A 13,573-nucleotide genomic window follows, 5' to 3' on the forward strand; every position below is an offset into this window, starting at 1 on the left:
ACAGCAAGAAGGGTTAAGTGGATAGGCACTAAGGCAAAGAAATTTCAAGGGGATTGTGTGGTTTTGAATTTTAAGGGTCCTGAAGTTTTACCTGATGTCCTACGGAACATCTTCCCTCCACAACTTAGAACAGCAGAAATAATACCACTGACACTGGATTTCTTCTATAGTAGAAGAGGACTAGTAGCTAAACCTAGCACATTGAGAACAAAGTGGACAGCTGTGGGAAATAGAAGGGCCAGGACTGACCCATTATGTGAGTGGGGGTTAAGGTTGGATAACCACTACTCCGCGCTATCTGACCTAAACGAGTGTGATTGACTCGCATGTGTTTTTCCTGTCGCCCCTGAACTCCAGCTGCACCAGGGGCATGATAGGCCTCTTATTTTTAATGAGCCTGTACTAGATGAATTGACCCCGGTCTCTAAGGCATCCCCTACTCCCTCCCCAGAGGATCTGAGTGGAGTTTGGATGGGGCAAAAAAGAACACTAGAGGTAATTGAGAATTCACCAATATTGAATGGTGACTTAGTGCCAGGTATAGAACTTGAAGATCGAATATACACTTCTGTTATGGATCAGATTCAGCACCAACTGGATATATTGCCATTATCTATTATTTCTTGGAATATAGCTGGCATTACAAACAAGCTAAACATCCCAGATTGGGTCGATTTTATCGACCTGTACGATATAATAATGTTGCAAGAAACTTGGGCGCTCACCCCAATTTTCCGACAAGGGTATTTGAACTTTTATGTCCCAGCCATAAGAAACCGAGTGGGTCGACACTCTGGGGGCCTGTTAATTTGGGTACGTCAAACATTGAATTGCTCAGTTAAACAAAGGTCTATACCCTCTAATGATATTCTAGCTCTTGACATTAGTTGGCAAAATGGTCAACAAGTAGCCCTGTTTAATCTTTACTCCAGGGGAGTTGGTAGGGGTAAACCATCAGAGACCCTAACGACCCTCGAGCATTATATTGAAATGCTACCAGTGCTACCCCATGTAATAATAGGCGGGGATTTTAACACCACCTTCGAACCTTTGGGCGAAGAGGATAGGACACTGGCCGAAGATGAGGATACCAAGTGGAGAATTCCCCAACTGGATATCCCAGCAATTAGAAAATGGAGCACAGTAGCAATCCAACTGAAGAGTCTTTGTCTATCAAGAGGGCTCAGAGCAGTAAATGGACGGGCATCCTCTGACTTAATGGGGAAAAACACATTCGACAATGGTCGAGCAGCCAGCAGAATAGATTATATACTACTGGACGTAAGGGCTTGGGATAAATTGGTGGATATGGAAGTGAAAGACAAAATAGAAAGTGATCACAATCCACTGTGCCTGACACTCCATCCCTACCATGAAATGCCCGATCTCCCAAGAGGGAACCAAATGGTGACGCAAGATCTTGTAAGCTCAAACAATCTTCGTCACCTGAAGTGGAGTATGCTCTTGGAAGATGTTGCCAACTTAGAGACTCTAAAGGAATTAGTGGCGACTGAGGTATCCAAGATTAAGTGCCACTATGGGAGGACTGATTTTACAGACTACATGATGGCTGCTCACGAGAAACTATTTTCAAAAATCCAAAGTTTCTTTGTTAAAACAGTAGCCCCAAATAAAAAGAAAAAAGTCCAAGAGAGTAAAGGGTGGTATGACAGGAGTTTCAGGATATCACGAGATAACCTTAGCGTGGAACTGAGAACAGGAAATGCAGCAGCAGTAAGGTTGGCAAGAAACCAGTATAGACAGGCCCAAAAACTGGCAAAGAAGCGTTGGGATGAGGAATACTGGCGCGAACTCAAGGAGGCGTGTGCCTCCAAGGATTCTAAGCGCTTCTGGTCCACAGTAAAGTGGGAAAAGGGTGGCACAGCACTCCATCCTACGAACCATGTTCCGAAAAGCAATTGGGTGGAATACTTCCAACCACAGTATGCTTGTAATCCCATATTTACCATTGGTTGTCCGCCTCCACAAGTCTTCTACAAATCTCCAATATTTGATGAAAAGGATGTGAGTATTGTACTGGATTGTGTGGCTGGGGGCAAAGCTCCAGGCATGGATGGAATTCCGGCTGATATATTTTTATCGGATCGTAATTCCTGGTGTACCTATTTTGCAATGCTGGCTAATGCGGTGGCAATGGGAGGGAAAGTGCCTGCCTCATGGAAGGGAGCCGAAATTATTCCCATATTTAAGAAAGGTGATAGAACCCTGGCCAAAAATTATAGACCCATCAGTTTGATTGATACAGCACAAAAACTAATGGGCCGATTAGTCCAAAATAAACTGCAGCAATGGATCAACGAAAATAATATTTTGTCATCTTATCAAGCTGGATTTCGCCCTTTAACTAGCAGCGTTGACCAAGTCCTCCACTTTTTAACCATCTACTGGAGAAATGTTACCCTAAAGAAGGGGACATTGTATGCAGTTTTTGTGGACCTAAAAGCCGCTTTCGACTTGGTCCCCAGAGAAAAACTTTGGCAGACCTTGTCGGACGTGGGCTTAAGTCAGGAATTGCTCACACTCCTTGTTCGTCTCCACGAAAATAACTTTGCAAGAATAAGGTGGGGCAAGCACGGAGAAGTAACTGATCCCTTTCCGGTAGAACGTGGGGTGAGGCAAGGGTGTGTCCTAGCACCGACTCTCTTCTCAATTTATATAAACGGCATCGTTGAGCATCTAGAGAAGATTGCTAGTGACGCCCTAGTAATCGCAGGCTCTCGTGTACCTGTCCTCATGTTCGCGGATGACACGCTCCTACTTTCCCGCACCCCCAGTGGGCTCCAAAAAGTGGTTGATGCATTTGGTATATTTTGTGACGAGAGGGGCCTTGAACTGAACACCTCCAAAACAAAATTCATGTGCCTCAACCAGCAGTCCACCTTCAAAGGTGTAATAAAATATAAAGGTACACCCTTAGAAAGGGTGGACTCTTTCTCTTACCTAGGTATCACTCTGCAAGAAAAAATGAGTTGGAAGCCACACATAACCACAACTTTACTAAAGTTTAGGCAGCTAGCAGGCGCAATTACCCTAAAACATCGCTCCTCGCTGACAAAGCCAGTAAATTGTGTGTTGGAAATATATTCCATGAAAGTACTAGGGGCTTGCTTATATGGCTCTGAATTATGGGGGTTTTCTAATTTGAGAGAACTGGGCCGAGCAGAAAACAGGTTTTTACGAGGTATTGTGATGGTCCCCCAAAGCACACCCATAATCCCACTAAAATTGGATATGGGAAGAAAAGGAATAGAGGACATAGCGAGGCTACGCCCTCTTCTATATTGGAGACGGATTATGGTGACCCCAGAATTAAGCCATTATGCGGCGGCATTGACGGATGTTATTAAATTCGACCGTTTCCATACTATCCCATGGCTAAGGGAGCTCCGGGGACTCCTTATAAAAATGAATTTGAATCATCTATGGGATACCAAAGATGTAACCTGCTTTCCTACGAAGGCAAAGCTGAAAGATCTATATTGGGAAATGGTATATCTTACAATGTCTAGTGACGGCACAAGCACAAGCCTAACATCTCGCTTCTTAGACATAAAAATGTACCCTTCTTGCGAAATTTTTTGGGATATTATTGAAAAACCCCTTGATAGAAAACTTTATTTTCAATTTCGCATAGGTACACTCCCGGTGAATGCGTTTAAGAAGCACTGGTCCCCAGCATGGGATGAACATTGCCACCACTGTAATGAACAAACTGAGCACATTTCCCATCTTTTGTTCTGTTGCCCATTGTATTCGTCCCCCAGACGTAAATGGTTAAAACCTGTGTGCTCTAGTTTGGGAACCCGCAGCCAATCCGTAGCCCTAAGGATACTTGAAACAGATTGTTCCATATTGCTTGTGGTTGGGGTGGCAACATTTTTGGCTTGGTCATGGTTAATTCGTACTCGTTCACTTATGGCAATTGCATCGTAATGAAATTATGTATATTCCCAATCTTGCACTCTCCCACATGGATTATTGTATTTTATTTATAGAAAAATCTATATTTTAAGAAATTTGACAAATTGAAGTACTTGTATTTTTATTATGTATTTATTCGACATTTCATGTTTAATATGTATTTTTTATATGTAGTATTTATTGTATTAGGGATAGGGGAATGCTTTTATGACAAATGTCGAATAAAGCTTTAAAAACTGAAAAACTGAAACTTCAGCAACCACCCAAGTATTCCTATGTGGCAATGAGGAGCTGAAGGAATAACAGTTCTCTGAAGCTCAGTGTTACCAAGATGAGTTATTTTAACCAGGACAGCCTGAGGCCCCAGGTATGAGGTCAGGCCTTGCAACTCATAGCATGGCCAAGTATGAAAACAGTGTATTGGGGCCAGTTGAATTTATTGAATTGAGCAGCTTTCATCAGGTGAGGCTTCACAAGAAGATTCTTATATTTCTACCTCAACTTCTTTGAGCAACTGCTTGCTCCAAAAAACAAAAATGAGTCATGAAATTCTGGTCATTCAGAATATGGCAGTGAGACTGATAATCCAATGATGCACATGTTATCATGTATCATCATCCTTCCACTGCTTACAATGGGTACTTGTGGAACAGTGCACTGAATTAAAAAATATATGCCTTTCTCACTGGGCATTTTATGATCTTGTATCTAAGTGCAACCTTTCCAGATTACTTCCCTATGTTCCTTCTTGTTCCTTGATTCTGGAAATGTTCCCTGGTAGAAGAACTCTTTGAATGGGGGAAGAATCATCTCCGTCCACACCCGGAAATGTTGAAACTGCATTTCTTTTGTCCTTTGTCAAATTATCAGCCAGAAGGGATTTAGAAAGGCACTTAAGACACATTTCTTTGGTTAGTTTTCAGTTTTCTATTATCTGTGTTGTTATGCTACCACTTGCTCTTCCTACAAACATTTCATTTACAGCAATCTTTGCTCATCTTAACACGATGGCATTGTTTCTGTTTTACCTCTACTGTGTGTGCTGTGGCCCATAGTGAGTTCATTTTATTGGTGAGCAATTTCTGAACCGCATCTTTGTACCAGTGAAACATGCTTAGCTTTCCTTGCAAACTATTTCTCTGCATCCTTTGTGACATCTTCACTAAGATGTCCCATTCAGTTCTTTTTTTATTTCACTGCCAGCGACCTCTGCTCTTGTATGACAGGTTTTGGTTTATTTGCATTGTTGCTTTCTTTTTGTTTCTTATGCATACTATAAAGCACGGGTACTCATAGTACGGCCAGCGGGCCGGCGGCGGCCCGGCAAGCCTTCCGTGGCGGCCCGCGGACCTTACAGACATCACACCTGTGTGTTTTTTACATCGCCGGTTGCAGCAGCATGGAGCTTCTGGGGCCCGGGCGATTTCTTTTAAAGACCATTAACTTGTAAATGAGGCTTTGTTGAATTTCACCTCTTCTTAGTGCCCCTGATGCATGGGCGCTAAGAAGAGGTGAAATACAATAAAGCCTCATTAACAAGTGAATGGTTTTTAAAACACCTGTTAAGTACTTGGGTGCGGCGGCGGCTGTGTGTGTTCTCGGGAGCTGTCTCAGCGCGGGTGAGGTCTCAAAGGGTGAGGAGGACAGCAGGGTGAGGTGACGGAGGGCAGCAGGGAGTGAGAGCAGCAGGTGAGGTGACAGGGGGAGGAAGACAGAGTGCGCAGAGGGAGGAAGACAGAGGGAGAGGGAGAGGGGGAAGACAAAGGGAGACAGATAGGGAGACAGACAGGGAGACAGAGGGAGAGGGAGGGAGACAGATGGGAGGGAGGGAGAGCGAAAGGGAGACAAACAGTGATTCAGAGAGAGAGAGAGAGGGAGGGAGACGGAGAGAGAGAGGGAGACAGAGGGAGGGAGACAGAGAGAGGGAGGGAGACAGAGAGAGGGAGGGAGACAGAGAGGGAGAGGGAGGGAGACAGAGGGAGGGAGACAGACGGAGGGAGAAAGATGGAGAGAGGGAGGGAGACAGACGGAGAGAGAGAGAGAGAAAGAGAGAAGGAGACAGGGAGACAGAGAGGGAGACAGAGAAAGGGAGACAAACAGAGTGAGTGAGACAGAGGGGGAGAGAGAGAGTGATAGAGAGAGGGAGGGAGACGGAGAGAGAGTGGGAGGGAGACAGAGATAGAGAGGGAGGGAGACGGAGAGAGAGGGAGACAGAGAGAAAGGGAGACAGAGTGAGACAGAGTGAGACAGATGGAGGGAGACGGAGAGAGGGAGACAGAGGGAGGGAGTGAGACAGAGGGAGACAGAGGGAGGGAGATGGAGAGAGGGAGGGAGACAGACGGTGAGAGAGAGGGAGGGAGGGAGACAGAGAAAGGGAGACAAACACAGAGAGGGAGACAGAGGGAGAGAGAGAGAGGGAGAGAGAGAGAGAGAGAGAGAGAGAGAGGGAGGGAGAGAGAGAGAGGGAGGGAGGGAGACAGACAGAGAGAGAGAGGGAGGGAGGGAGACAGAGAAAGGGAGACAAACACAGAGAGGGAGACAGAGGGAGAGAGAGAGAGAGATAGAGGGAGGGAGGGAGGGAGGGAGGGAGGGAGAGGTAGGGAGACAGACTGAGACAGACAAGAGGGAGACAGAGGGAGGGAGACAGACAGAGGGAGGGAGAGGGAGGGAGACAGAGAGAGGGAGAGGGAGGGAGACAGAGAGAGGGAGGGTGACAGGGAGGGAGACGGAGAGAGAGGGAGGGAGACAGAGAGAGGGAGACACAGTGAGGGAGACAGAGGGAGAGAGAGAGAGGGAGGGAGACGGAGCGAGAGATAGATAGATAGATAGATAGATAGATAGATAGATAGATAGATAGATAGATAGATAGATAGACAGATAGACAGACAGACAGACAGACAGACAGACAGACAGACAGATAGATAGATAGATAGATAGATAGATAGATAGATAGATAGATAGATAGATAGATAGATAGATAGATAGATAGATAGATAGATAGATAGATAGATAGATAGATAGATAGATAGATAGATAGATAGATAGATAAAGATGTGTGAATGCCGGGTCTGGTGGCTCAGTGGACGAAGACGTCCGCTGCAGGGGCCTGTGTTCAACCTCATGGTCATAGTTTTTTTTTGCTCTTGCCCCGCCTCCTCCCCCACTGCCCCTGCCCCCACCGGTGCGGCCCTCAGCCACAAACCACACTGTAAATTTGGCCCCCGAGAGAAAGTTTGTGAGTACCCATGCTATAAAGCATCCTGGTAAAATTAATTGTTGTAGTCTAGTCTTCTGGCTGGATGTCATCATTTATGCCTTAAACACACCCACACAGTCAAAATGTTAGGCCTCAATTGTGTATGAATCTCTGCATCACAACTGTTGCATTCATATTGCATTGTCAGAATGTAGATATTCCCCACTTTAGAAACATCCAAAATAGTATTGCACAGCAGAGCAAAAACAATTCTTGTAAGTTAGAACAAAATTTATGAAGCTATTCAATATGGCTCATGAGCTGTACCAATGACTCTTCCCTGTTAGTAATCAGTTTAATTCTCATGTTCTACATTCATTTGGCAGTGATGTTTTAATTGTTATGATTTTCCATGTTAGGGCAGATTTGCTAATTTTTCATGCAACACATAACAATATTCAAATTAGCTGCATTGTTCAAGGGTGGAAACACAGAACAGACCCATACCTGCCACGATTGGCCTGTTGTTAGTGGCATCCCTTGTGCTGGCTCTCAAATAAGGGTACCTTGATTGTTGTACAGCCTTGCATGATGGAGCAGACGTGAGAGTGTGCTTTCTAGCATACGACTTTTAGTAGATGTAAGAGAGTAGGATCTGCTTCACATGTTTACCCCCACTTTTTGCTGGTGTTTCACTGTTTTTCGACTTTAGTCTGGCTGGGACCCTGCTATTCAGGGCCCCAGCCTAGCTGCTTCCTCTCTAAATTGATTGCATGTACTTTAGGTGCAGTTCAGATTGGATCTGGAGTGCCCTTGTAAGTCCCTAGTATATGGTATACTATGTACCCAGGGCATAGGTACCCCAGAGGCCTACCAAGGGCTGAAGCATGTATTATGCCACCCCTGGAAAGCCACCCAAAATGACACCACAGGTCTGCTACTGCAGCCTGAGTAAGGTGGTGCATGCACCCCTTACTGAGATATAGGTTCACTATATCTCACCATATACTGCACATACAAACCTATCAGTCACCCCTATGGCAGGCCTTATCAATCCTGAAGGCAGGGTGCTTGGTTATATGTGAGGGGGTGCCCAGGCATGAGCTGAGCCCCTCTGCAGCCTTCGGAATCTCTTCTTCGGGGTTGTCAGTAGTGCAGCCTGACCATACACTCTTAAGTGCATTATAACCAAACGGTAAATGCTAAGTTTGGACTGGCTGCACGGAAACATGTCATGTTTGGTGTCAAACACTTTGGAAACATACCTCCACACCAGTAATTGGTGTGGGAGTATGATCCCACCCTTCTAGAGGGAGAGACATGGCAGCACTGGTATACCCGGTAGAAACTTCATAGAGCCCTGGCATCACAAAATGGATGCTACAGCCATAGACACAAGTCTGGCCTCCTACTGCTGACTGAAACTCTGGCAGGGGAGGCCTGGACAATAGGTTTCCTTTCACAGGGAGGTGTAACCACCTCCCAGACAGGATTATGTGTATTGGGGCTGGGTGGGAGCACTCTCTGTGTGCTTTGAAGTCCTGCACTGGGGGCACATTTGGTGACCCTGTGCATAGTCGAGCTCAGACCGGTTCAGGGGCTTCCAGCCCCTGCTCTAGCGTGAAAATGGACAAAGGAAATGGGTGTAGCCACCCCTCTTTCCAAACCATCCCATAGGTGGGTCCCCAGAGCTAGTCTAACCCCTTCCTTAGGTATAAGTAAGGAACCTCTGTAACCAGAACTGTAGATTACCCTGGACGAAACTCTGAACCCAAATCCTGGACCTTCGACGCTCTGCTCAAGACTAGAGGACTGAAGAAATCTCCCTTGGGGTCAAGGAGTTACTCCCCTGCTTGGCAGGCAACAATGAAGCAATTTGCCAGTCTGCATTTCTGAAGCTCCTGCAGGACTCTGAAGTATTTGCAGCCCAGGAAGAGGTTTTCCAGACATCTCAGAGGCCGATCTGAGTGCCCAGCAAAGCTGATACCCCCAGCCCTCGTGAGTAGCGTGGAACCGGAACTCCTGGTCACTGTGCACTTTTGCAAGTGCATTGACTTCTCAATGTCTCCTGAAGTCGTGCTTGGACTAACTTGTAGCTCCCACCTCGAGCACTGAATCCACCAAAGATTGTCAGCCTGGTCATTCCGAGTGACCCCTTTAGCGCCATTTTGTGTTTTGTCTTGAGGTCCCTTTGCGATCCCTGATCCGTTGACTGTTGGGTCCCTGAGGGGGTAATTTTGAATTTCCTTGGGCTTCCCTGGTTGCTCCAGATGTGCCCCGACTCCCTACCTAAGTGGTGAGTCCCACATACCTTGCTGGTCTGCACCGAAGCATCTTTCTCATTTATGCGTGGGTTGCTGTTGCCAAGGTTTGTTGTGTCCAATCCAGGCCCCGATGCTGCAGCACTCGACATCCTTTATGGGACAGCTCAAATCCAGCTCCTGGTTGTCCTCGACGACTCCTGGTCCTCGTGGCTGAAGAGTCAAGCTTCACCTCTTTCACCTGAAATCACCCGACATTGGTGGGCATCTGTCCATCGCCTTCCTGGTCACTGGCTAGTGACCCAGACTCTGTCCCCTCTGCTTTCAGGTTCTTCTCATCTTCGATCCAGGCTTGGATCTCTTCAGACACTTCGCATTTTCACGGCAGCAGCAGTTCTTCGGCAGCTCCCATTGAAATCGACGACGCAACCTGACACAATAAGACACTTATGCACCCGGCTTCCCTGGGTGAGGTAACACGAGTACTCTGGTGCTCCCATGGGGGGTAGCCCTAGAACTTCCTAAATCCAAAAGGGTTTGGTCCTGACTTATTTCCAAGTGTCTCTAATCTTTAAAAATCTAACCGCGACTTTCCCCATGGAAGCTAATGGGAGCTTGCGGCTGTGTTCACACACTGCAGACGGCCCCCGTGGGTCCCCTATGTCACTACCTTGGGTGGGTCCTTGGGGTCCCAGCGATTCTACAGGCTCTAGGCCTTGTGTCTAGTTATGTTGTGGTTCTTATACCACTATTTTAGTATATGGTTTGGCTAGCCCCTAGGGCCTGACGTGTATTTGTGCTATTTTACTGTGATTATTGAAGTGTAACTTATGTGTTTTGACCTCTAATCTCATTAAGAGACTAGGAGAGTGTGTTTAGTAATAAATATATATATTTTATATATATACCTGGTGTGGATATCTTTCATTTAGTGACTCAAGAGATTATAAACTGGTAAAACAAGCTGCTTTACATTCCTTCAAGACTTAGCCTGAAGGCTGCTCTCCATAGCTACCACTTGGATAGCATTCAATAAAGGTTGTCTTTAACCTATAACCAATAAGGGGTTGTTTGGACTGATACAAGGTGCCCACTATAACTAGTAGACAGCAGATATCAGGCCAACTTCTCACAGTAGAAGCATACCCTTCCAGTAAAATTGCTATGCCTAGATAAACAAATTAGATGTATGTTGTGTGCACTGCGGCACATATGTAATGCCTGGGATTTTTGGGATGATGACTGATTGTAAAGGCCTGCTTCAAAGAGGCATTTCTGTATGCCAAGTCTAGTTAGTATATTGGGTTTGTGTCAAAACGGAATGTGTCAAAACATAAGGGAATGTGTAGTGGTTCAGCCTAGTAAGGTCGTGAAGATGCAAAGCAGCGCATAGGTGGGTCTGCTTTTAGAAAAATAAGAACATTTTCATGACAAAGTGTTAGGTAGTTAATACTCATGCAAGTATATGCATTTATATTTTGTCACTTTGCACCAGCGAAAACCTGTATTAAACCTGGGCCAATGTGTCACGTCAATCCAGATGTTTCACCTAATGACAAACTGGCAACATGATATTTGTTCTCATTCTGAAAAAATGCTTTCAATTATTTAATGATGTTTGTGCTGGATTATCTACTGTTACCCTGTGTGGTCTGGTTTGTGAATTTCCTCAAAGCTGGATAGCTGTAAGATAGGTGTAAGAATGGTATGCTTCACACTGAAACAATAGTTGGGAAGTTGTGGATGTGTTTTGTGAATCTCTTATAGCTTAATGTTATGCATGTGGGTGTTTGGTTTACATCACCCTCCTCTGACTGCTCCTTGATTCATCCTTTGGTAATTGCAATTGTGTGCAGAGAGGGTCCATTTTATTGTCATATCTATAGGAGAAGAGCAGCCTTTGGTCACACATAGTAATTCGATAAATTAGCATTAGCACTCTTTAAAATAATATTTCTATACATGGCTAGGCATGCCTTCCTAAATGTGAGCACCTTCAAACGTCCAGCTGTGTGGGAAATGGGGCACCTTTTTAGTTGGCTTTATACATTGGCCTCAATTAGGATTTAAAGATCAAGTTAAGGTTTCTAACGCTCCAAACAGTATTCACAATGAAAGCCACACTATAGAGTTCCTTAGCAAGCAAATTATATACACCACAGAAGGAGACATGCAAGAGTTTTAACAGTGGCGTTGTCAACCTATATTACAAAGAAGTGTTAGCAGTTACAGGTACATTTTAGAATATTTACACATCAATGTCCGCCTATGGGAGCTGTGCAAGGAGACAATTAAAGCAATTTGTGGAGTTGAAAAGTGGAAATACTTTTCGAGGAAAGTGCAAAGAGGGCATCCTAACTTCTACCATAAAATAACTCATGTGAGGGACACAGTCTGTCAGCACATGGAGATGTTGCTGGTATTTGGCTAAAACAAATTTACAGGCAATTATTTTTCTAGTACTGGTCGAACGATGACTGATTATTAAACCTCATCTTTATTAATAAGCATGCTCGGCCCTCATTTCAAATTGAATGCTAATTCTGTTTCAGAGGGAACATATAAGTTTCCACCAACACAGAATTACAACTCAGGTGAACACAGATTGCAGATCATTCCTTGTTCTGAGGTGCAAAAGTTGGAATGGTGCAGTACTTGTGAACCCAATAATTACAGGACCTTACGGTAGTCAAATGGTGGGACAGCAGTTGCAGCACCAAACTAGCACCAGTGTTAGAATGAACAAAGGAGCAGTGCATTCACATTGTAAAATCACATCGACTGCCCTGAATCAAGGCACAGCTCTTTGTCCTCTCTGAACATTCAGAATATTTGTGTGGAGAAGAAAAACTGATGATATTCCAAATATGCAAGAAAAAGCTTAGAATTTCGGGAAAGTATTATTAAACTCAGCCCCCATCACCACTTACATAAATACATCTCCTCAGCTCGAACTGCTTTGGTTATTTACTGAAAAATTGTCTAAAAAATTAAATCCAAATTTTAAGGAATAGTCCAATATTCCCTCCTTCATACTTTCTGGGAGTTTCTCTTCATCTGCTGGTTGCTTTGTGGGCAACGGAACAGCACAGGGAAATGTAGTCCCCTCTAATTGTGTACTACATTAGACAATGTCCTGCTATTTCCTATACATTACTCAAGCCATGCCTCTTCATGATCACTTGTGACTTCATTTCTTCGTTTAGGTTAAAGTGATATTTTCTCAGGATTAGGACTGGAGTTACTGTTTCACTAACTGTCATGTGAAGTTCTGCAGTAAATGCTTGGCCTATGTTGTAATGTTCATCCCACGCTGTTTGGGATAATGGGACACAATGTTCTGGTTAATGCAAGCAGATTTAAAATGGAGTCTGAGTTTTAAAAGAATCATAGGAAAGTCATTCAGCAGATAAAACTAATAAAGGCACTCTACTAATTTGTATTTTCATGTTTTCCAGGTAAACGGAGTTGTCCGGGAGAAAGCCTAGTTCGTGCAGAGTTATTTCTTTTATTCACCAACATCCTGAAGAATTTCAACCTAAGATCTCCTATTGACCTGAAAGATGTTGACCTCACCCCGGTTGAGAGTGGTTTTGAAAATCTGCCACCACCATATAAGATATGCTTCATTCCTCGCTAAGGGCATCGCGTGAATGGAAGCGATAGGCCTATATTGTGGTACTACAGCCTGTGATTAGGCGTTTACTTTTAAAGCCAAATATATGATAGTACTTATGCTTTGTGAATACATGTTTTCTTTTCACTGAATTTGTCAACCACTGATAGAAATAAATAGTATTTCACAAATTATAAGCTGCTTTAAAGTGCTTCAGAAATAAATCTTAAACCGCAACACATCCATGTTTGCACTCCACTTTGTTATATTTTGTCCACTATTATTTATTATGAAATTTCGTTACATTCCTGAAAAATGTTTATTAAACATGAGTTAAGTTATGGCAGATGTAAGTATCAGCTCAAGAATGAAATACTTATTTGAAAAATTAATTCACTTAAAATCATGCTAAAACTGAATAATTCAGCATATAGTCAAGAATTGAAGGGACACGGAGACTCAAGATCAAACAGAAAATGATAACAATGAGGAGGCTAGCTACATACCATGTTCTTGATCAAGGAACACTCGCTGTTCTTTAGTCTATGGAAAGCCGTT

The 13,573-nt window shown here is 44.2% G+C and overlaps 1 protein-coding gene across 1 annotated transcript in view; it reads left to right on the forward strand.

Annotated features, from left to right (window-relative positions):
- Positions 1-13,254, forward strand: part of LOC146798080 (cytochrome P450 2C11-like) — a 764,894-nt gene extending 751,640 nt beyond the window's left edge. Inside the window, exon 8 of the mRNA XM_085625295.1 lies at positions 12,858-13,254. Coding sequence (XP_085481421.1) covers positions 12,858-13,039 — 182 coding nt within the window. The 3' untranslated portion in view covers positions 13,040-13,254. The remainder of the gene's footprint in view (positions 1-12,857) is intronic.
- Positions 13,255-13,573: the final 319 nt, after the last annotated feature.

This window comes from Triturus cristatus, chromosome 9 (genome assembly GCF_964204655.1).
Source record: "Triturus cristatus chromosome 9, aTriCri1.1, whole genome shotgun sequence".
Classification (NCBI taxonomy): Eukaryota; Metazoa; Chordata; class Amphibia; order Caudata; family Salamandridae; genus Triturus; species Triturus cristatus.